Source organism: Zophobas morio, unplaced genomic scaffold, assembly GCF_036711695.1.
Source record: "Zophobas morio isolate AGI-343-1 ecotype UQ-CSIRO unplaced genomic scaffold, CSIRO_AGI_Zmor_V1 ptg000021l, whole genome shotgun sequence".
Classification (NCBI taxonomy): domain Eukaryota; kingdom Metazoa; phylum Arthropoda; class Insecta; order Coleoptera; family Tenebrionidae; genus Zophobas; species Zophobas morio.
Genome location: NW_026972126.1, coordinates 22,422,216 through 22,446,597, shown reverse-complemented (window position 1 = coordinate 22,446,597; position 24,382 = coordinate 22,422,216). Strand labels below are relative to the sequence as shown.

The following is a 24,382-nucleotide window of genomic DNA, read 5'->3' as shown; positions in this document are numbered from 1 at the left end:
AAAAAAAATACTTTCAAACCGAATATTTGAAAAATCTTTTTCCGGGCCCATAAACGTTTTTCAAAATCCATGTCCTAGAATTTTTTTCTGAATTTTTAGAGCAATTTTTCCAAAATCTCAATTTTCAATACTTCATCCTCTATTAAATTTTTTACCTTTTTTCGAGCACCTTCGAAAATTACTCGAAGATTTTTTTTTATAAACTTGGATCTCCATAAATTCTTTTTGGCTTTATTTCTTCGAAAACCCCTGCCACATTTCCAAAATCGTTAAATGAAATATTGCATTTTTTTTTATTTTTAACAAAATTTACTTTCAAACCGAGTCTTATAAAAATCTTGGTCCAGGACTACAGACACATCATATTTTGGAATCAGCTCGTCAACATGTATCTCCCAGATTTTTTTTTGAATTTTTAAGGCAATTTTTTCAAAATCCCAATTTTCAATACTTCATCCTCTATGAAATTTTTTACCTTTTTTCGAGCACATTCGAAAATTATCGAAACAGATTTCTTGTAGATTTCGGCTTCATTTCTTCAAAAATTCTTGTCACATTTACAAAATGGTCAAACGAACGATGAAAATTTTTAGAATTATAAAAAAAAATTTCAAACCGAGTATCTTGAAAATCTTGTTCGGGAACTACAAACACATCATGTTTTTCGAATTGATCAGCTGTTAGAGATGAATTCGCAGAATTTTTTCTGATTTTTTTAAGGCAACTTTTTTCCAAAATCTCAAATTTTCAATACGATTTTCTATGAAATTTTTGACCCCTTTCGAGTTACTCAAATACAGATTTCGGTCTCTATAAGTTATTTTTGGCTTCATTTCTTCGAAAATTCTTGCCACATTTCCAAAAACGACAACGTACTATGGCAACTTTTGTCGCAATCTATTTCCTAGAATTTTTTCTGAATTTTTAGGGCTACCTGTTCGAGATGTCAATTTTCGAAACTTCACCTTCTATGAAATTGTTGACCTTTTTTTTGAGCGCATCCAAAAATTTTTTTCCATTTCGACAAAAACTACAATTTTTCCAAAATAGTCAAATAAAATTTTTTTTGGCAAATTTTCCAAAATCTCGATTTTTCAGTACTTTCCTTATGAAATTTTTAACTATTTTTCATTTTTTAAAAAATTGCTACAATTTATCCACAATTGCTAAAATGAAAAATGAGAAATTTTAAGATATTTTCAAAATTTCAATTTGAATCCAAATATTTCGAAAATCTTGATGCAAGACCATCAAGACATCCTTTTTCCATTTTTAAATTCTTAATAGCCCAAAAATGACATTTTTGGGCTATTATGATTTAATAGTAGCAAAATATTGGCGTTCCAAAAAACTAAAATATCAGGAATTGTTAGTTTACAATCATTTTGATACCGAAGAATACAATAAAAAAAAGTGTGTGTTACATCACCGTAATAAAAATAATACTGCTGTATAAAAACGTACTATTAAAATCGTAGTTATGCAAGACGTACTACTGCTAGAAGCAATGCCGTTTACGGAATTTAATGCGTAGTTTCCGATATGTACGCAGTTGGTGAGACAGCCTGTACATTTTCGGCTGTCCGTCGACGTATTGCTGGTTGCTTTTCGGCAGCCGTCTTAGTGCGAGTGAATAACCCTGTATTTAGCGCAGATAACGACCGTCTCGTAATCAATAATTCGAGATCCAAGACTTATTTCTGTCGGCCGAAATCTCCGAAAACAAACAGTTCATCCTTGGCTGACTATGAGGAATTAGCTCGTTGTGCAAGGTGGTCTTGGATGAGCGATCGTACGTCGTTGTTTGTGTATGAATTTCGTGTGTTGTGCTTTCTAAAAGTGTCTATTTTTATAAGGTTGTTTACCGTACTCAATTATTCGTGTCAGTGGTCTTTTCCGTAACGAGCGTGTTGGGCAACTCCGATCTTAACATTCTTTCTCAATAATCGAAAACAAAGCCGCCGTTTCCCCGAGAAGGAGCGGATCGGAAAACGCGAGCGAAACCGCCGCCGACGACTCGCCGCGTAAATATAAAACAAAACGTCGTCGCATCTAATAAAGCTCGGATTTATGTAAGCGATTATTGTCGGAGGACTTTTGCAAATCATCGGCGACGTCACGGCAATTAGAACAGCTGTTACTTATTATTAGGCGCCAGCGATAAATTTTAACGTAGATAAGAACCGCAAAGCTATTATAAATTTTAAGTGTATTATTACAATACAAATAAACAAACAAACAAATAACAAGCTCGACAAAAATTCCGAAATCCTTATCGGGCCAACATTGTGTTATCGCGTCCCGTTTGGATTACTCTACAAACATCGCACGGCGTCTTTGGATGTTTTTTCGACGGATTCGAGAGAAAAACGCGAACACGTGTGTTGCAAAAAATACTAGTTAATTTCAGTGTCAATTCGATAAGTCAACAAATAATAAACAATGCAATAACGGTTATTAGTGGGGCACTCGAAGTCGACGCACACCACACACGCAATAGACGCGATCGATTTTCTCCAATTGTTTACTAAAAGAAACACTAATAAATTAATGATTCCCGAACTGGTATATACCGGATCTTGTAGAATGTGCTTTTGTCACAAATCGTATAATTTGTTTGCTTTGGCGGCCAGGGCCGGACTGGGCGCGTTCGACGCGTTTTTTACGAGCCTGCTGGCTACGAACAGCCCGGTTTTTAAGATCGTGCCACTGACTACTATCACTATGCGTTATTATTTTCAAAATTGTTGCGGGTTCAAGGTTCCAAACATTTCGTATTTATCGATGCTTTAAATAGTAAGTAATTTGTAATCATCTTCTTGAGACTTTGTTTATAACGAAAAGCTGGAATTCACAACATATTTCATATTTGAAACTGAACTGCCAAGGTTTAGAAATAGCCAGTTTCCATATTTTTTGTTTTTTCGTTCTAGGTTCAAACACTTCAATGTTCGGATTTTATGTCTAGATCTTTTGTTGTGTTCAATCATTGAAAACTGTTTCAATGGTTCAAATTCAACAACTGGAAAACGTTTACATTTTTTCACGTTTTCTTGTTTTTCAAAATAATTTAAATTTTCATATTAGAAATATTCCAACAAACGCAAATCGTTTTCAATACAAATGAAACTGTTTTGTTTTCTATGTTCAAGGTTTAAACACTTCAATGTTCTGATTTTTCTGATTTTGCGTCATTCTAGGGTTTTTTAATTTTTCGAAATTTAAATTTTGTGTTAATAGAAATTTAACAAATGAAAATTGTTTTCCATACTTTACACTAAATCGCCAAATATACAAAAATCACAGATTCCTGGAGAACAAATTTTCATTTTTTGAAATTCGGAATCAAAATTTCCCAGTTTTTGTTTTCTATGTTCAAGGTTTAAACACATCAGCGTTCTGATTTTTCTGATTTTACGTCATTCTAGGCTAGATTTTCAATGGATTGTCGTATTTTAATTTTAATTTATACATTTATATTTTTTCTGTCAAGATTGTCGTAACAATTTTGGAAAATCCCAAATTTTTCAAGAACTAGAAAAACATGGGAGCGTTCATCTTTGGATTTTTCAAGGAAATAAAAATATTCACATCGTTCCGACTTTAGGATTCAACGTCAACAAATTATTGTCATTTCAGTTTTAAGATGCTTACGATTTTTCTAGGGTTTTTTAATTTTTGGAAATAATTTAAATTTTTGTGTTAATAGAAATTCAACAAATGAAAATTGTTTTCAATACTTTACACTGAATCGCCAAATATACAAAAAACACAGATTCCTGGAGAACAAATTTTCATTTTTTGAAATTCGGAATAAAAATTTCCCGATTTTTGTTTTCTATGTTCAAGGTTTAAACACATCAATGTTCTGATTTTTCTGATTTTACGTCATTCTAGGCTAGATTTTCAATGGATTGTCGTATTTTAATTTTAATTTATACATTTATATTTTTTCTGTCAAGATTGTCGTAACAATTTTGGAAAATCCCAAATTTTTCAAGAACTAGAAAAACATGGGAACGTTCATCTTTGGATTTTTCAAGGAAATAAAAATATTCACATCGTTCCGACTTTAGGATTCAACGTCAACAAATTATTGTCATTTCAGTTTTAAGATGCTTACGATTTTTCTAGGGTTTTTTAATTTTTGGAAATAATTTAAATTTTTGTGTTAATAGAAATTCAACAAATGAAAATTGTTTTCAATACTTTACACTGAATCGCCAAATATACAAAAAACACAGATTCCTGGAGAACAAATTTTCATTTTTTCAAATTCGGAATCAAAATTTCCGCATTTTTGTTTTCTATGTTCAAAGTTTAAACACATCAATGTTCTGATTTTTCTGATTTTACGTCATTCTAGGCTAGATTTTCAATGGATTGTCGTATTTTAATTTTAATTTATACATTTATATTTTTTCTGTCAACATTGTCGTAACAATTTTGGAAAATCCCAAATTTTTCAAGAACTAGAAAAACATGGGAACGTTCATCTTTGGATTTTTCAAGGAAATAAAAATATTCACATCGTTCCGACTTTAGGATTCAACGTCAACAAATTATTGTCATTTCAGTTTTAAGATGCTTACGATTTTTCTAGGGTTTTTTAATTTTTCCAAATAATTTAAATTTTTGTGTTAATAGAAATTCAACAAATGAAAATTGTTTTCAACACTTTACACTGAATTGAATATATAAAAATCACAGATTCCTGGAGAACAAATTTTCATTTTTTGAAATTCGGAATCAAAATTCCCCAATTTTTGTTTTCTATGTTCAAGGTTTAAACACTTCAATGTTCTGATTTTTCTAATTTTACGTCCTTCTAGGCTAGATTTTCAATGGATTGTCGTATTTTAATTTTAATTTATACATTAATGTTTTTTCTGTCAAGATTGTTGTAACAATTTTGGAAAATGTCAAATTTTTCAAGAATTAAAAAAAAATGGGAGCGGTCATTTCTGGATTTCTCAAGGAAATACAAATTTTCACATCGTACGACTTTTGGATTTAACTTCAACAAATTATTGTCATTTCAGTTTTAAGATGCGTACGATTTTTTTAGGGTTTTTTAATTTTTCGAAATAAATTTTTGTGTTAATAGAAATTCAACAAATGAAAATTGTTTTCAATACTTTACACTGAATCGCCAAATATACAAAAATCACAGATTCCTGGAGAACAAATTTTCATTTTTTGAAATTCGGAATCAAAATTTCCCAATTTTTGTTTTCTATGTTCAAGGTTTAAACACTTCAATGTCCTGATTTTTCTGATTTTACGTCATTCTAGGCTAGATTTTCAATGGATTGTCGTATTTTAATTTTAATTTATACATTAATGTTTTTTCTGTCAAGATTGTTGTAACAATTTTGGAAAATGCCAAATTTTTCAAGAATTAAAAAAAAATGGGAGCGGTCATTTCTGGATTTCTCAAGGAAATACAAATTTTCACATCGTACGACTTTTTGATTTAACTTCAACAAATTATTGTCATTTCAGTTTTAAGATGCGTACGATTTTTTTAGGGTTTTTTAATTTTTCGAAATAATTTAAATTTTTGTGTTAATAGAAATTCAACAAATGAAAATTGTTTTCAATACTTTACACTGAATCGCCAAATATACAAAAATCACAGATTCCTGGAGAACAAATTTTCATTTTTTGAAATTCGGAATCAAAATTTCCCAGTTTTTGTTTTCTATGTTCAAGGTTTAAACACATCAGCGTTCTGATTTTTCTGATTTTACGTCATTCTAGGCTAGATTTTCAATGGATTGTCGTATTTTAATTTTAATTGATACATTTATATTTTTTCTGTCAAGATTGTAACAATTTTCGAAAATTCAAAATTTTTCAGGAATTAAAAAAATATGGGTGGGTTCATCTCTTGGTTTTTCAAAGGATTAAAAATGTTCACACCTTTGAGACATTAGGACTTAACTTCTGCAAATTATCGTGATTTCAGTTTTAAAATGCTTACGATTTTTCTAACATTCAATTTTTCAAAATAATTTAAATTTTTATATCATGTATTAGAAATATCCAACAAATGAAAATCGTTTTCAATACTTCACATTGAATTGTCAAATAATATAAAAATCACTGAGATTCATCGCGAAAAAAAATTCAGTTTTTGAAATTGGGAATCAAAATTTCCAGATTTTTATTTTCTACACTCAAGGTTCAAAAATTTCATTGTTCTGATTTTTCCAATTTGATGTCACTCTAAGCTAAGCTTTTAATGGATTGTCGTATTTTAACTATAATTTACACATTTACATTTTTTTTCTGTCACAATTGCTGTAAATATTTTCAAAAATTCCCAATTTTTCAAAAATTAAAAAAAATATGGGTGGGTTCATCTGTAGATTTTCCAAAGAATTAAGAATGTTCACACTTTTTGAGACATTAACATTTAACTTCAGCAAATTACCGTGATTTCACTTTTAAAATTCTTACGATTTTACTAGGATTTTCAATTTTTCAAAATAATTTAAATTTTCATATTATTAGAAATAGCCAACGAACGAAAATCGTTATCAATACTTCACATTGAATTGTCAAATAATACAAAAATCACTGAGATTCATCGCGAAAAAAAATTCAGTTTTTGAAATTGGGAATCAAAATTTCCAGATTTTTATTTTCTACATTCAAGATTCAAAAATTTCAATGTTCTGATTTTTCCAATTTGATGTCACTCTGAAGTTAAGCTTTTAATGGATTGTCGTATTTAAACTATAATTTACACATTTACATTTTTTCTGTCACAATTGCTGTAAAAATTTTCAAAAATTCCAAATTTTTCAAGAATTAAAAAAATTTGGGTGGGTTCATCTCTAGATTTTCCAAAAAATTAAGAATGTTCACACCTTTGAGACATTTAACATTTAACTTCAGCAAATTACCGTGACTTCAGTGTTAAAATTCTTACGATTTTTCAATTTTTCAAAATAATTTAAATTTTCATATTATTAAAAATACCCAACGAACGAAAATCGTTTTCAAAACTCTACATTGAACTGTCAAATAATACAAAAATCACTGAGATTCATCGCGAAAAAAATTTAAGTTTTTGAAATTGGGAATCAAAATTTCCAAATTTTTATTTTCTACATTCAAAGTTAAAAAATTTCAATGTTCTGATTTTTCCAATTTGATGACACTCTAAGCTAAGTTTTTAATGGATTGTCGTATTTTAACTATAATTTACACATTTACATTTTTTCTGTCACAATTGCTGTAAATATTTTCAAAAATTCCAAATTTTTCAAGAATTAAAAAAAATATGGGTGGGTTCATCTCTAGATTTTCCAAAAAATTAAGCATGTTCACACCTTTGAGACATTAACATTTAACTTCAGCAAATTACCGTGATTTCAGTTTTAAAATCCTTACGATTTTTCTACGATTTTCAATTTTTCAAAATAATTTAAATTTCCATATCATTAGAAATATCCAACGAACGAAAATCGTTTTCAATACTCTACATTGAACTGTCAAATAATACAAAAATCACTGAGATTCATCGCGAAAAAAATTTAAGTTTTTGAAATTGGGAATCAAAATTTCCAAATTTTTATTTTCTACATTCAAGGTTCAAAAATTTAATTGTTCTGATTTTTCCAATTTGATGTCACTCTAAGTTAAGCTTTTAATGGATTGTCGTATTTTAACTATAATTTACACATTTACATTTTTTCTGTCACAGTTGCTGTAAAAATTTTCAAAAATTCCCATTTTTTCAAGAAAAAAAAATATGGGTGGGTTCATCTCTAGATTTTCCAAAGAATTAAGAATGTTTACACCTTTGAAACATTAACATTTAACTTCAGCAAATTACCGTGATTTCACTTTTAAAATTCTTACGATTTTACTAGGATTTTCAATTTTTCAAAATAATTTAAATTTTCATATTATTAGAAATAGCCAACGAACGAAAATCGTTTTCAATACTCTACATTGAACTGTCAAATAATACAAAAATCACTGAGATTCATCGCGAAAAAAAATCAGTTTTTGAAATTGGGAATAAAAATTTTCAGATTTTTATTTTCTACATTCAAGGTTCAAAAATTTCAATGTTCTGATTTTTCCAATTTGATGTCACTCTAAGCTAAGCTTTTAATGGATTGTCGTATTTTAACTATAATTTACACATTTACATTTTTTCTGTCACAATTGCTGTAAATATTTTCAAAAATTCCAAATTTTTCAAGAATTAAAAAAAATATGGGTGGGTTCATCTCTCGATTTTCCAAAAGATTAAGCATGTTCACACCTTTGAGACATTAACATTTAACTTCAGCCAATTACCGTGATTTCAGTTTTAAAATTCTTACAATTTTTCAATTTTTCAAAATAATTTAAATTTCCATATCATTAGAAATATCCAACGAATGAAAATCGTTTTCAATACTCTACATTGAACTGTCAAATAATACAAAAATCACCGAGATACATCGCGAAAAAAAAATCAGTTTTTGAAATTGGAAATCAAAATGTCCAAATTTTTATTTTCTACATTCAAGGTTCAAAAATTTCAATGTTCTGATTTTTCCAATTTAATGTCACCCAAAGTTAAGCTTTCAATGGCTGGGGGGTTCATGTCTTGATTTTTCAAAGAATTAAGAATGTTCACACCTTCGAGACATTAGGATTTAACTTCTGCAAATTATCGTGTTTTCAGTTTTAAAATTCTTACGATTTTCAAATTTTCAAAATAATTTAAATTTTTATATTATTAGAAATATCCAACGAAGGAAAATCGTTTTCTAAACTGCATTCAATTGCTAAATAACACAAAAAATAGCGAGATTCATTTTTTGAAATCGAAATGTTTCAGATTTTGATTTTCTAGGTTCAAGGTTCAAACCCTTCAATATTCTGATTTTTCTGATTTGATGTCACTCTAGACTAGACTTTTAATGGATTGTGCCAGTTTAATTTTTCCGTAATCTATATTTAAATCTAAAACATACACACTTGCAAAGATAAACTTAAATGTTTTGATTGCCTTAAACAAATTTTTAAAGTTTTCCAGTTAATTCGGAACAATTCCAGTTTATTCAAACAATTCCGCTGTACATGAAACCGTTTCCAAGAAATAAAATCCCACCGAGTTTACCAAATAAATATTTCACTATCGCAATATGTGGCAAAAGTGACGGCGCAAATGAAACAGTTATCTCCGACTTTCTCAACTTTCAGACGTCTAAAGGCAAACACAGACGGATCGATTTCCATTTTCCGTCTCAGCCACATTTACAACACTCTTGTACATCCCAACAATAACAACAACAATAAAACTGAACCCGCTTACTGGAAAACTGTTGAGTGGATATTCTGGGCGATGTTGTTATCCTCCGTCTGCATCCATAGTTCACCGGCCCCCAGAGTGCTGGATCTTCCGATCTGCAAAAGAAAAAAACCAGATGAGCGTTAGAGAACAGCATCAAGGTCGGCGTTGAAATTCGACGAAGGTGTGTGTGTTGTGTCTAGAGATGGGCATTCCCCGAGGTAATTAAACTCGTCGTCGAGGCCGTGAACTTGGTGCGAAAAGCGGCACCGCGCTGCGCACCTCCACCTCTTATCGCCATCGCGTATTATGCAAAACCCGACGAAATTAAATACCTCCTCTTCTTGCCGAGAGGTTGGTAGACCTGAGGCGTGCGTCCGCGGATTGTTATTTTCGGAGCGCCGCCGTCGTGGGAATAAAAAGCGACAACGTCGGCGGACGGCGAGATATTTGTTGTTTTGTCTGGAAAAGTTGGCACTCGACCGCGCCGAATATTTTTTCCGCAAGGACGCAGACGGCGGCGGCGGCGTCGGGGGCGGCTCGGACCACCCGAAAACTCGTTGGCGGCTTTTTGCGACGACAGCGCCATCTTTGCGGTGACGGAGTACAAAGGGGAGCGAATTCCTGCGTCTGCGGCCCGTTTCCTCGGAATGGAGTGAAAATGAAATTTGAAATTTGCGAATTCCGACGCGGAATTCATTCCGATTGAGCGTTGTACCGTGAAGAGCGTTAAATTCAATTGGCAACATTAGAAAATTTCGTAAAAAGGTTGCCAAAAAATAAATCGATCTATTATTTACACACTCGGATGAAGATGTTAATCATCTTGAAGTCCTTTGTTAAAACTACAGATGTTGGAGTTATAAATTTTATTCGTGAAGATAAACACGGAAAAAATTCAAGGTAACGATACGAAATATGTGGCTAGTCACAAAGGAAAGAAAAATGAAAACAGCCAACCGACTTCAAACGACTCAATTTTTTGTTGACTGAAAGTTTTTACTCAATCTATTTTGTTAGTTACTTTTTACCAACCAATTACTTTTTGTCTTAGTTCTTTTTCTTCTTTTTTCTTTCGACATCTTGAGTATATTAAAAGATCTCTCAGTACTATTAGTTTTATTACCTACATGCCATTTTTTTCACTCTGTTCAGTTTTTGTGTTACAAATCTGTTTGTTCTAGAAAAAGTTTAACAACTTGTCCACCAACTTAAAGTAAAATTATCTATCACAATTGCTAGTTACGTCAAACTGGCTTCTCGTGAATCAATTTTCGAAATTTCTTCACAAACCTTTACAACACTGCTTGTCTTCTTTTCACTAATTTCAAATCCAATTACTCCGAGAAACATCTACTTTCGTTTTTTGATGGCGTCATTTCAAAAACTTATTGAACGCAATATATTTATCCCCACTAACAAAATCGATGACGTCATCTCGAAAAATTATTAAATAAATAAAAACTGCAAACGAAAACATAGATTTGAGTTCGGTGTTCGTTGGCCTTCGGAGAGCAAAGGAAATCGGGTGCTAATTACACATTTTTTAAGATTCAGTTGTTAGAGCACACGAAATAATAATGGTTTAACGTCATTATTTGCTGAGTAAATAGTAAATGTGTGGACGCTTTTTTAAATATGCACATAAGAAAGTGGTAGCAGTAGGGAATTAAATGGGTTTTTAGTCAGTTTTGTTTTTTCTGATTTTGTTTCGAGGATTTTTGTCCTTTTTACACATTACTTATGTCATGTTTTTTTGAGATTTCGTAGCTCCTAGAATATGAACACGTAGGCCTTCGTTTCCTACAAAAAAGTGACGAGGTTTCTTCAAATTTTGTCGAATAAATGCTATTTGAAATCTCCAATGCTGAAATTTTGCACAGAATTTATTTGTTCATTCATTCCAAAAACTTGATGACGTCATCTCAAAATCTCAGTATGCCATGTTTCTATACACGCATTTTCTTTAAGAAATTTTGTTTTCTGGAATTGGCACACATCTCAAAAAAAGTAAATAAACTAATACATTTTGACTAAAATAAAAACGGAAAAATTTTCCGAAAGTTCCAAATATGAAACTATGTATCATTGAAAAATCCATCTTATTTCGAAAAATTTGGAAAATCTGTTTGAAATTTTAATAAAATTTTATGTAACAGAATTCAAAAATAGGTTGAATGATTACTTTTATTACTTACATTTTTAACTTTTTTGATGACTACTCGGATTTTCAACTTGAACTTTTGAAAATTTTCTGAAGACCTCAAATATGAGACTGTTTTGAAAAATTAATGTTACTTCGAAAAATTTAGAAACTGTTTTCTGATATTAAATTTTAAGTATCAGATTTTTGAAAAAGGTTGAAATTTTTTTATTTCCCTTTTTTTTAACTTTTTTGATGACCCCGCATATTTTCAGCTAAAAATTTTGAAATTCCAAAAATAGGAAAATAATTGAAATTCTAAAAATAGGAAAATAATTGAAAAATCTACGGTATTTAAAAAAATTTGGAAACTATATATGTACATAAAATTTTACTAAATTTTTTTTGTTATCAGATTTTAAACATTATTTTATTGTTTACGTTTTTTAGAATTTTTTGACGATTCCTCGGATTTTCTACTTGAAATTTTGAAAATATTCAAAAGGCCCTAAATATGAAACCGTTTTGAAAAATTCACATTACTTCAAAAATTTTGAGATTGTTTTCTGATATTAAATTTTAAGTATCAGATTTTAACTTTTTTGAAGTTCCAAAAATAGGAAAATAATTGAAAAATCTACGGTATTTAAAAAAATTTGGAAACTATATAGGTACATAAAATTTTACTAAATTTTTTTGTTATCAGATTTTAAACATTATTTTATTGTTTACGTTTTTTAGAATTTTTTGACGATTCCTCGGATTTTCTACTTGAAATTTTGAAAATATTCAAAAGGCCCTAAATATGAAACCGTTTTGAAAAATTCACATTACTTCAAAAATTTTCAGATTGTTTTCTGATATTAAATTTTAAGTATCAGATTTTAACTTTTTTGAAGTTCCAAAAATAGGAAAATAATCATTGAAAAATCCACTTTATTTCCAAAAATTAGGAGACTGTTTTTCGATATTAAATTTTAAGTATCAGATTTTAGAAATACGTAGGTTGAAATTTTATTGCTTCCATTTTTTTTTAACTTTTTTGAAGATCCCGTATATTTTCAGCTAAAAATTTTGAAAATTGAAAAATCTACTTTATTTCGAAAAATTTGGAAACTACATGCATGAAATTTTGACTAAATTTTTTGTTATCAGATTTTAAACATAAATTGAAACATTCTTTTACTGTTTACCTTTTTTTTTTTTTGAATTTTTTGACGATTCCTTGTGTTCGCGAAAATTTATTAAATAAGAAAAATAATTGCCTCCAATAAGTTACGACTTACCTGGTGATGTGTCTGTCAGCGATGTAAACGAAGAAAGGGGATGAGTAGCGAACGAGATGACACACGCGGCGAAATGCGTACCGTAAGGGCACTGGTACACGAAACGATAACAAGTACGAAGAAATTGCAACACGAAAGGACACGCAGGGGTGTTTTATTGAACTGATCGATTTGGAGATCGAAAGGCTACTGAATGCCGCTGGTGGTTCCTTTGGCACTTTCATCCCCTTTTCCCACACACACGTGTGAGGGTCACAGACGTGGTGATCCCGAACGTCTGGCTGGACCGGAGGCACGGTCGTAAACATAATTGGAGGGTTAGATGTATAAGAAAAAAAACTAATTTAAGCTAGCCGAAACACCTTGGATTTTCAACTTGAAATTTTGAAAAATTCATGTCACTAAACAAAATTTGGAGATTGTTTTTTGATATTAAATCTTAAGTATCAGATTTTAGAAATAAGTTAAAATTTTATTAATTTTATTTTTTTTAACTTTTTTCAGCTAAAAATTCTGAAAATATTTCGAAGTTCCAAAAATAGGAAAATATTCTTTGAAAAATCCACTTAATTTCGAAAAATTTGGAAACTATATATATGAAATTTTGACTAAATTTTTTGTTATCAGATTTTGAACATAAATTGAAACATTCTTTTCTTTACGTTTTTTTTTTGAATTTTTTTTATGATAATTGGATTTTCAACTTGAAATTTTGAAAAATTCATGTCACTCCATAAACTTTGGAGGTTGTTTTTTGATATTAAATCTGAAGTATCAGATTTTAGAAATAAGTTAAAATTTTATTAATTCAATTTTTTTTTAACTGTTTTAGCTAAAAATTCTGAAAATATTTTGAAGTTCCAAGAATAGGAAAATATTCTTTGAAAAATCCACCTAATTTCGAAAAATTTGGAAACTATATATATGAAACTTTGACTAAGTTTTTTGTCATCAGATTTTGAACATAAATTGAAATATTCTTTTGTTTACGTTTTTTTTTTGAATTTTTTGACGATTCCTTGGATTTTCAACTTGAAATTTTGAAAAATTCATGTCACTCCACAAAATTTGGAGATTGTTTTTTGATATTAAATCTTAAGTATCAGATTTTAGAAATAAGTTAAAATTTTATTAATTTTATTTTTTTTTAACTTTTTTCAGCTAAAAATTCTGAAAATATTTCGAAGTTCCAAAAATAGTAAAATATTCTTTGAAAAATCCACTTAATTTCGAAAAATTTGGAAACTATATATATGAAATTTTGACTAAATTTTTTGTTATCAGATTTTGAACATAAATTGAAACATTCTTTTCTTTACGTTTTTTTTTTTGAATTTTTTTTATGATAATTGGATTTTCAACTTGAAATTTTGAAAAATTCATGTCACTCCATAAACTTTGGAGGTTGTTTTTTGATATTAAATCTGAAGTATCAGATTTTAGAAATAAGTTAAAATTTTATTAATTCAATTTTTTTTAACTGTTTTAGCTAAAAATTCTGAAAATATTTTGAAGTTCCAAGAATAGGAAAATATTCTTTGAAAAATCCACCTAATTTCGAAAAATTTGGAAACTATATATATATGAAACTTTGACTAAGTTTTTTGTCATCAGATTTTGAACATAAATTGAAATATTCTTTTGTTTACGTTTTTTTTTTTAATTTTTTAACGATTCCTTTGGATTTTCAACTTGAAATTTTGAAAAATTCATGTCACTCCACAAACTTTGGAGATTGTTTTTTGATATTAAATCTTAAGTATCAGATTTCAGAAATAATTTAAAATTTTATTAATTCTATTTTTTTTAACTTTTTTAGCTAAAAATTCTGAAAATATTTTGAAGTTCCTAGAATAGGAAAATATTCTTTGAAAAATCCACCTAATTTCGAAAAATTTGGAAACTATATATATGAAATTTTGACTAAATTTTTTGTTATCAGATTTTGAACATAAATTGAAACATTCTTTTGTTTACGTTTTTTTTTTGAATTTTTTGACGATTTCTTGCATTTTCAACTTGAAATTTTGAAAAATTCATGTCACTCCACAAACTTGGGAGATTGTTTTCTGATATTAAATCTTAAGTATCAGATTTTAGAAATAAGTTAAAATTTTATTAATTCTATTTTTTTTAACTTTTTTAGCTAAAAATTCTGAAAATATTTTGAAGTTCCTAGAATAGGAAAATATTCTTTGAAAAATCCACCTAATTTCGAAAAATTTGGAAACTATATATATGAAATTTTGACTAAATTTTTTGTTATCAGATTTTGAACATAAATTGAAACATTCTTTTGTTTACGTTTTTTTTTTGAATTTTTTGACGATTTCTTGCATTTTCAACTTGAAATTTTGAAAAATTCATGTCACTCCACAAACTTGGGAGATTGTTTTCTGATATTAAATCTTAAGTATCAGACTTTAGAAATAAGTTAAAATTTTATTAATTCTGTTTTTTTTAACTTTTTTAGCTAAAAATTCTGAAAATATTTTGAAGTTCCAAGAATAGGAAAATATTCTTTGAAAAATCCACCTAATTTCGAAAAATTTGGAAACTATATATATGAAATTTTGACTAAATTTTTTGTCTTCAGATTTTGAACATAAATTGAAACATTCTTTTGTTTACGGTTTTTTTTTTAATTTTTTGGCGGTTCCTTGGATTTTCAACTTGAAATTTTGAAAAATTCATGTCACTCCACAAACTTTGGAGATTGTTTTTTGATATTAAATCTTAAGTATGAGATTTTCGAAATAAGTTAAAATTTTATTAACTCTATTTTTTTAACTTTTTTTAGCTAAAAATTCTGAAAACATTTTGAAGTTCCAAAAACAGAAAATATTCTTTGAAAAATCCACCTTATTTCGAAAAATTTGGAAATTTTGACTAAATTTTCTGTTATCAGATTTTGAACATAGATATAATGTTCCAATTTTATAGTTTACGTCTTTTGACTTTTTTGATGACTCTTCATATTTTCAACTCAGTTATGAAATTTTTTTTAAATGCCCAAAATATGAAAGTATTTTTGAAAAATTCACCTTATTTTGAAAAAGTTGGAAAATCTTTTTTATAAGAGATTTTGACTACATTTTATGTATATTTTTGAAATAGGTGAAATATTACTTTTATTACATTTTTTTTGGTTTTTTTTAAGGCAGTCAATTCGAAATTTTGGAAATTTTCTGGAGGCCCCAAATATGAAACTGTCATTAAAAAATTTAAGTAATTTCGAAAAATTTGGGAACTAATTTTTGCTATGAAATTTGGACTAAATTTTATGTATCAGATTTTAGAAATAAGTTGAAACATTAGTTTTATTACTTATGTTTTTTAACTTTTTTGATGACTACTTTCAACTAAAAATTTTGAAAATATTCTGAATCCCAAAATAACACAATAGTCATTGAAAAATCCAATTAATTCGAAAAATTTGAAAACCATAACATTTTGGCCAAAATTTATGTTATCAAATTTTAGAAATAGTTTGCAACATTACTTGTACTGTTTACGTTTTTCTCAAGTTGTTTTCAACTCAAAATTTTGAAAATTTTCTGAAGGTTCCAAATACGAAAATGTCATTGAAAAATCCATCGTATTTCTAAAAACTTCGAAACTCTGTTTTATATGAAATTTTGCCGCGTAGTTTCAACTAAAAATTTTGAAAACTTCTGAAGCCCCAACAAATACGAAAATAATCACTGAAAAGTTCAACTTATTTCGAAAAATTTGGAAACTACGAAATTTTGACTAAATGTTATGTTATCAGATTTTAGAATACGTTAAAACATTACTTTTATTACTTACGATTTTTAAAAATTTTTTCATGACTTCGTATTTTCAACACAAAATTTTGAATATTTTCTGAAGTAACCATGTAAAATGCATGTTATTTCGAAAATTTTTAAATTTCTTTCATATAAAATTTTGGCGAAAGTTTATGTATCAGATTTTAGAAATACGTTGGCAAACATTCGTTTTATTATTTACATTTTTTTTTATTTTTTTGACTCCTCGGATTACAGTTCAAAATTTTGAAAATTTTCTGAAACCCTTAATATGAATATATATTATTAAAAAAGCCATCTCTTGTATTTCGAAAAATTTGGAAACTACATTCATTAAACTTTGACTAAATTGTCTGTTATCAGATTTTAAAAATAGATCGAAACATTATTTTATTGATTACGTTTTTTTAACTTTTTTATTAGTTCTCATATTTTCAACTGAAAATCATGAAAAATTTGTGAAAGTCACAAATATGAAACTATCATTGAAATATCCATCTTATTTCGAAAAAAAAATATTTTCTAAATTGTCATTGAAAAATTCATGTACATAATTTCGAAAAATTTGGAAACTGTTTTTGACGAAATTTTATGCATCAGATTTTAGAAATAGGCTAGATCTTTCCTTTCATGACTTACATTTTTTAGCTTTTTTGAAGACTACTAGTACTTCCAACTAAAAATTTTGAAAATATTCTGAATCCCCAAATAACAAAATAATCATTGAAAAATCCTATTTATTTCGAAAAATTTGGAAGCAATGAAATTCTGACTAAACGTTAGGTTTTTAACTCAAAATTTTGAAAATTTTTTGAAGATTCTACTAAAAATTTTGATTTTTTTTACTGAAATTTTTACTCAATTTTATATATCCACCAGATTTTACAAATATCTTGAAACATTACTTTTAATACTTGCATACTTTTTTACTTTTTTGGTGACTTCGCGTATTTTGAAAATTTCTGAAGCCCCAACAAATACGAAAACAATCACTGAAAAATTTGGAAACTCTATAGAATTTTGAGTAAATTTTATGCCACCAGATTTTAGAAATAGGTTAAAACATTACTTTTATTTTTTACGATTTTTAAAATTTTTGGCCATATATCATTGTAAAATCCATGTTATTTCGAAAACTTCTAAAATTCTTCTTATATAAGTATTATATAGTCTTATTTTGACTAAATTTTATGTGTCAGATTTTAGAAATACGTTGCCAAACATGAGTTTTATTCTATTTACATTTTTTAAGTTTTTTGACAACTCCTCGTATTATCAACTAAAAATTTTGAAAATTTTCTGAAACCCCAAATATCAAAATATTGTATAAAAAAATCTATCTTTTTTCGAAAAATTTGGAAACATTATTTTAATAAGTATGTACATACTTACATTTTTTGAGTTTTTTTGTTAACCCCTTGTATTTTTAATTCAGAATTTTGAAAATTTTCCAAAGACCCTAAATATGAAATTTTATTGTAAAATTCATGTCAGTTCAAAAATTTTACAAACCCTTTTTTTACAAGAAACTGGACTAAATTAGGTACAACTAATTTACTAAAATGAGCGAATATCGATATTTAATATTTGTGATAATTTATTTTTTTAATAAACACTGGATATAAAGATTAAATTTTATAAAAAAAGAGTAGCAAGAAAGGTAAAAATATTATCAAAGCCAAAAAAGAAGAAATAATAAGAAAAACATACAAGAAAATTGCAACTAAAATTAAAAACATTGACGAAGGATAACGGGGAGTGACGAAAGCTGCCGAAAACTCCACAATGCATGTTATTTCATTCAGCACTATGCGCTTAATTAATTAATTAATTCCGCTCGTTGCTTAAACGCTTCCGTCAATGAAAACCGCGACGTCATTTTTTTTAACAAAAAATAAACAACTTCGTTGTACCCACCTCTAGAAAGAAGAAGTCCCTCAGGTTCCCGCAACTCCTTATATTCGTCAAATTCAGTTCAATCTGCGGCACTTCGCAGTCTCTCTTGATCAAGCTTAGCGTCTTGTCGGTGAGACACAGCCTGTAATTACCCACAAGGCCCGCATTTCCCAGGCCCCTATTAAGTACAGTCACTTGCCACACGTGTTCTGCAACAAACAAACAAATTACAACATCCACTCTTCCCCTCTGCCTCAACACCCAACCCTCGATCTTATCACTCCCCCGAATTTCCGAAAATTTATTCTTGGCCCGATACCATTCGTCTAGACGTTAATTTATTCCGACAATATTGTCCGTCTGGCCGTGTTTCGCTGTACGCGGAACAGAATAAAGCCAAATCGAGACACAACAATGAATCCGTACTTCTCGCTCCAATTTTTATCTCCACATTTAAATACGATTATATTAAGAATGGCCATGCAAAACATGAATGATCATCGCACAAAAACATGACGGATTTAGATCGGAGCGTCGCGGTGGACGAAAATAATATCCGTCGGATGCGATTGTCGATTTCATGACGTTGAGGTGAGGTTGTCGTTGCGTAAAGATTTATTGTTGGAAAAGGTGACACCGGCGGGGATTTGCTCATTGAGCTAGTAAAATTAGGCGGCTGGGGGTTAAATAGCGCTATTATTGACGCCAACAATCCTCGTTATGGCAAAAACGTCGTACAAAAGACGGCTCTACGTCCTCTACCATAAGGGCGACTCTGCTCGATCGTCGGTATTCTCTGGTAATTTTATCATTTTATCATCTACGTGACGAAAAACTCAGATTGTACTAGTATTCCTCGAAAAACTCCAATCAAAACTGTTTTCGTCCGAAGGGGAGGAAATTCGAAAGTTCTCGCACACAAAATAACAAACACACAATAATGAAAAAAGTTTTATTCGCGAGATAAGATTTTCCGGCCGGAAATTTAATTTTCATAAATAAAGGCAGTGGCGGCGTCACCGACCGAACCGTCGATTCGCTCAGTCGCCTTTTCGAATTGCCACACGGATTTCGTCATTAAACGAAATTATAAAGTGCACCGCGTTCTACTTTCGGCATACCGCGGTTTGTTATTTCCTGCAGGTTTTCGCACATCACTGTGCATCTTATTTTCGGCCTCGGCACATCCGCTAATAGCGCGTCGATGAATCACTAATGTTTTTTTCGATCGTTAATTGCGAATAAACAAGACAACGGATCGGAATTTCCTGTTTGTGACTTTCGAGAGCGATGCGCAACGGTCCCGAGGAGGCTGCGACGCTCGAATGCGACGCTCGTCGGCGACAGTGAGGTTAGAAACCAAAAATGACCAGTAACGAACAACTGAAAGCACTAGAGCAAGCTAAACACAACGGCGTTTACTTTCACTTTTCGGAAAAGCGTCAAATCCGCGCCGTCCTAACCTCACTTCCGGTTGACAGGTGCTCTAGATCCCTGGAGAAAAAGCAGAAATCACAGCGAATGTGGGAATGTGGAGGTTTTGGCCGTTATGTGCGCCGCAGTCATGAATAATTCACTTTGTTATCTGTTTCCTGTTGTTGTAAGTGCGTAACGAGACTACGTCAATTCATTATTTCAACGGTATGTCTGCCTTTTAAACGGTCACGTGTCGACCGGACAGTGGTGGAGGGTTATTTCGGGCGGGTTTGTGCGATCGACCAGATACGATTTTTCTGGCCGATAAGTAAACAAAAAAGTCAAGGACGGGACCTTGGGTTATCACGTGCGATAAAAATAAGAATGGATTGTGTACGTATTTACGGCTTCCCCACATCGCGCCGACTAAAGAAAAGCCAAAAAAAAAAGTAAATAGTTTGATAGCGCGAGCTACAAAAAGCAGGTTCTTTCCTGGGTTAACTGTAGTCCAGTCACCATTTTTTGCAGGATGCAGGAAAGCCTGTTGCGTGAAAGAAAGTATACATCGGACGCAGCAACACCCCGACAATGAAACTCTCTTGTATATTTCTGCAAAAAGGTGCTTCGCTTTCGCAGAAAACCGTCTCACGATTTTGTTTGATAACGCGTGCTAAAAAAAGCAGGTTCTTCCCTGGGTTAATTGTAGTCCAGTCACCATTTTTTGCAGGATGCAGGAACGCCTCTTGCGTGAACGAAAGTATACATCGGACGCAGCAATACCCGGACAATGAAACTCTCTTGTATATTTCTCAAAAAGGTGTTTCGCTTTCGCAGAAAACCGTCTCACGATTTCGATAAGTTTTCCTGTGAAAAACAAAACCGCCTCACTCTCGCCCCCCGTCCTCTGCCCACATTTCCCACCTCTTTCGCTCCGCTCTGCCGACAAACAAGCGCACCTCTGACGTCAATAAACTGTTTATTCTCTACTCGTCGGTCATTAAAAAATACAACTTCATTTTTTGCGCCTATTTAATTTCGGGCGAACGCGGTGACGGTGACGTCCCGGTGCCGCCCGGATCCTTCGTCCATCGCCATACAAAGCCACCGGACCGAATTGTTATTCAGGTTGGGTCCACGTCATAATGGCAAAGGCGTGCAGAGCAGAATTCGCACTTGTTTACATCCAACTCCGACAAAAACAACGCGATCATAGAAAAACACTCGGCCTAGAGATCGATAAAGCGCAAGGTTTCCTTATCGGATCGCGTCTATTTTTAACGAGATTTCCAAAATTCACGTTTTCGGATTAAAATTAAGCGACATTTTTGGGGGAAATGTCAAAGCGCGATGACGACGCTATTTGACATTCAGAACGCGCAATTACCAAGCGAAACGTCAAAGCGCATCCGACTGTTAACCCGTTTTCGATCGTGGCGGTTCCCCTCTGCACTCATACTCCGTTTACTGAACAGATGGAATTCACTAATTGACGCAGACACAGTTTGTATATATTTTTACTACTGTAAGAAACAATATTATCATTAGCATAAATGTCTGTATAATTCACAATAGAATCAATCTTTCATTATCACGAGTCCTGTAGCTGTGAATATATTTTTTTTAACAGGACATTCATAAAACGGCCCTATTAAAGCAATCCGCGTCGTGATATTCCTATTTAAATTTCCGCTTGTCAGCCGGCCGCTCCAACCCAAACAAACCCGCCCAAATTAACTTAAAAAAAGTCCGTGAGAATAATCACCGTTCTCTCCTCCGCACTCGTAATTAATTTCGTCGAAAACAACGACTCCATACAACAAAATTTAATTACCACTCCACGTTCCAATTAAAGCGCGAAAAATAAATTCGAGCTAATTGGCTAATTCACCACCGCCGTTCCAGAGCATGAAAATTACAGGGTGGCGCCTTAATTAAGCATAATCACAATACGCCGCTTCCAATGGGCGTCGCTCACGTGATCGCCCACATTTTTGGCGGGAATCAATCCTTCTCCTCTCCTATCCGCTTACGTCCGGCGTCCGTATATTTAGAACGTTCCACTTAAACTCGTTAAACGAATAATTACAGTAGACATAATGCGTCTAATTTTAGACCCTGCGTACACTCTGTCACATTTCCACGAAACAAGGTGTACTCGCCGACGTAATTAATCACGAGCATCCCCCCCACGCGCACGTGACCGCGTTGGCCAATCGCGATGGCCTCCCCTCGCGTCGCCATCGTCGTTTTCCCACGGCGTTACGTCAACGCGATATATCGATTTTCCGCGTTATCGCGGCTTATCAAAACGTGGAAATTGGGAGGAGTCGGGAGGGAAAGAGTGTTTAATTCGTCGTAAATCACGCAGCTGGACGTCGTAGTATTATCGATTCAAAACAAACGTCCTGTTAATTCCGGTAATTATTTGAATAAATATTGGTATTCTTAATTCGATTCTCGTGTCGCGTTGCGCCGCGTCGTGCATGTTTAATGAACGGAGTTTTTTTCGCTGGCGGCTCGGGTTTGTCATTCATGAATGAACGGAACGAACGAGGGTTAAAATGGGGGCGGTTTGCGTGGATTCGTGTTGATTCTGAAAAATATTATTCGGTTGAGGATTAAAAATAGACGGCGGCTGCGGAGAAACCGGAGCGCTTCGGGGAAGGTTGTATGAGCTGATTCGGCGAAATTTGGCGAGGGAGTGGTGGGGGGAGTGCGGGAAAGAGCACATGGGTAGGTCTAACCGCTGTCAAGTCAAGACAAAAAAATTCGCAGAATTATGACACGTTGTTATGCACGTTTTTAAATTTATTACGCACTATGCAGAATTTACGAAAAAAAAAAACAGTTTTCCGCAATTTCTAAAGGTGGAGAACTGGAATTTTACACCAAACATTTCAACGTCAACGTCAAAAGCCGTAAAATGTTTAAACTTATTTATTTATACAAAGCGACTATATTTGCAATTTTTTTTCGATTTTTTTTTTCAAATGGCACACCTGTATTTTTTTACAATTTGGAACTTGTCTCTAAACAAGTTTTCTTTTGATACCAGATTTGATGACATTTGAATATGCGAAGACAATCGGCAAATTTAATTAGTCTGTATACGTAACGAAATCAACTGAAGTTTTATGCAAAAATTCTTTGAATATGGCAAAGCTGGGAATTATTTTATTTAGGATAAACAATCAAGGCGGATTTATAAACCACAAGTTATTTTATAAAATTTGACAACAATTGGTCCAGTAGTTTCGGAAATTGTCTAATGAATATCGACACAGATGACAGACAGACGGACGGAAAAGTCGAGAAAACATGAAAGTGGCAATTCGTCGGATGGAAATACTTCCTTAGCTTACGTTCGGGTGGCAAAAATAGATATGTGTTTATAAGTTTATACGCAGAACAGTGAACACTTTTTTGAACCGTTTTTTTTTTGGAACAGACGATTTCTGGTTTAAATCATAATCGTGACCAAATAAAAAATAAATATAAACTTAAGAACATTTTTCTGTTTCATATTTGAAACATTAAAGATCACTTTTCTGAAATATTCATCAGGTAAGAATGAAGTGTTAGAAGAAAAATGTAGATATGTTCTAGATGAAAAAGACTGCAGAACATTTTTTTGCGATGTTTTTTTGAAATATACCACTTGATTTAAATATCTTGAGGAACATGAAAACATCAATACTAAATATATTGATAAGGTCACAATACAGTGTTTGGAAAAAAATGTAGATATGTTCTACACATATGTGGATAACTGGCGAACATTTTTCTGGGACGTTTTTATTAAATATACTGGGTGATTTAAATAACTTGAAGAACAAAAAAATACATAAATTTATTTAAAACGTAAAGATCAAAGAAAATACATTTTAATCTACATTCATTGTGTGATCACTGATCAGCAAACTGATGAACACTTTTCTGAAATAATTATAGAACAAAAAATAAATATTTTCATCTCATCAGGTCACAACAAAGTGTTTGAAGATAAAATGTAAATATGTACTACATCTGGATTATTTGCGAACATTTTTCTGAGACGTCTTTTTGAAATATAGTACGTGAGTTAAATAACTTGAAGAACAAGAAAAAAATTATAAATTCAATGGCAAGGTAATATTCGAAAAAAATGCCTCTACATTCATTGCGTGATCGGAAAATTGATGAACATTTTTCTGAAATAATTATGGAATAAGCAATACATATTTTGAGCTCATCAGGTTAAAATAAAGTGTTGAAGAAAAATGTGGATATATGTATTCTACATGTGGAAGACTGGCGAACATTTTTCTTAGACGTCTTTTTGAAATATATGCGAATATATATGTATATGTATATTCAATTTAAAATGTAACATTAGGGGAAAGTACATGCATATTGTGTGATCAGAAAACTGATGAACACTTTTCTGAAACAATTATAGAATAAAAAGTACATATTTTGACCTCATCCCGTCACAACAAAGTGTTTGAAGATTTAATGTAAATATGTTTTACATCTGGATTATTTGCGAACATTTTTCTGAGACGTC

General features: G+C 31.1%; 1 protein-coding gene across 9 annotated transcripts in view; it reads right to left on the bottom strand.

The window, feature by feature from the left end:
- Positions 1–24,382, bottom strand: part of LOC135133200 (insulin receptor substrate 1) — a 65,505-nt gene that overhangs the window by 11,696 nt on the left and 29,427 nt on the right. For all 9 annotated transcript variants that reach the window (XM_064061499.1, XM_064061500.1, XM_064061503.1 and 6 more), the window contains exons 2-3: positions 18,442–18,629; positions 9,329–9,420 (exon numbers count right to left, since the gene is read on the bottom strand). In XM_064061499.1, the coding sequence (XP_063917569.1) occupies positions 9,329–9,420; positions 18,442–18,629 (280 nt within the window). The remainder of the gene's footprint in view (positions 1–9,328; positions 9,421–18,441; positions 18,630–24,382) is intronic.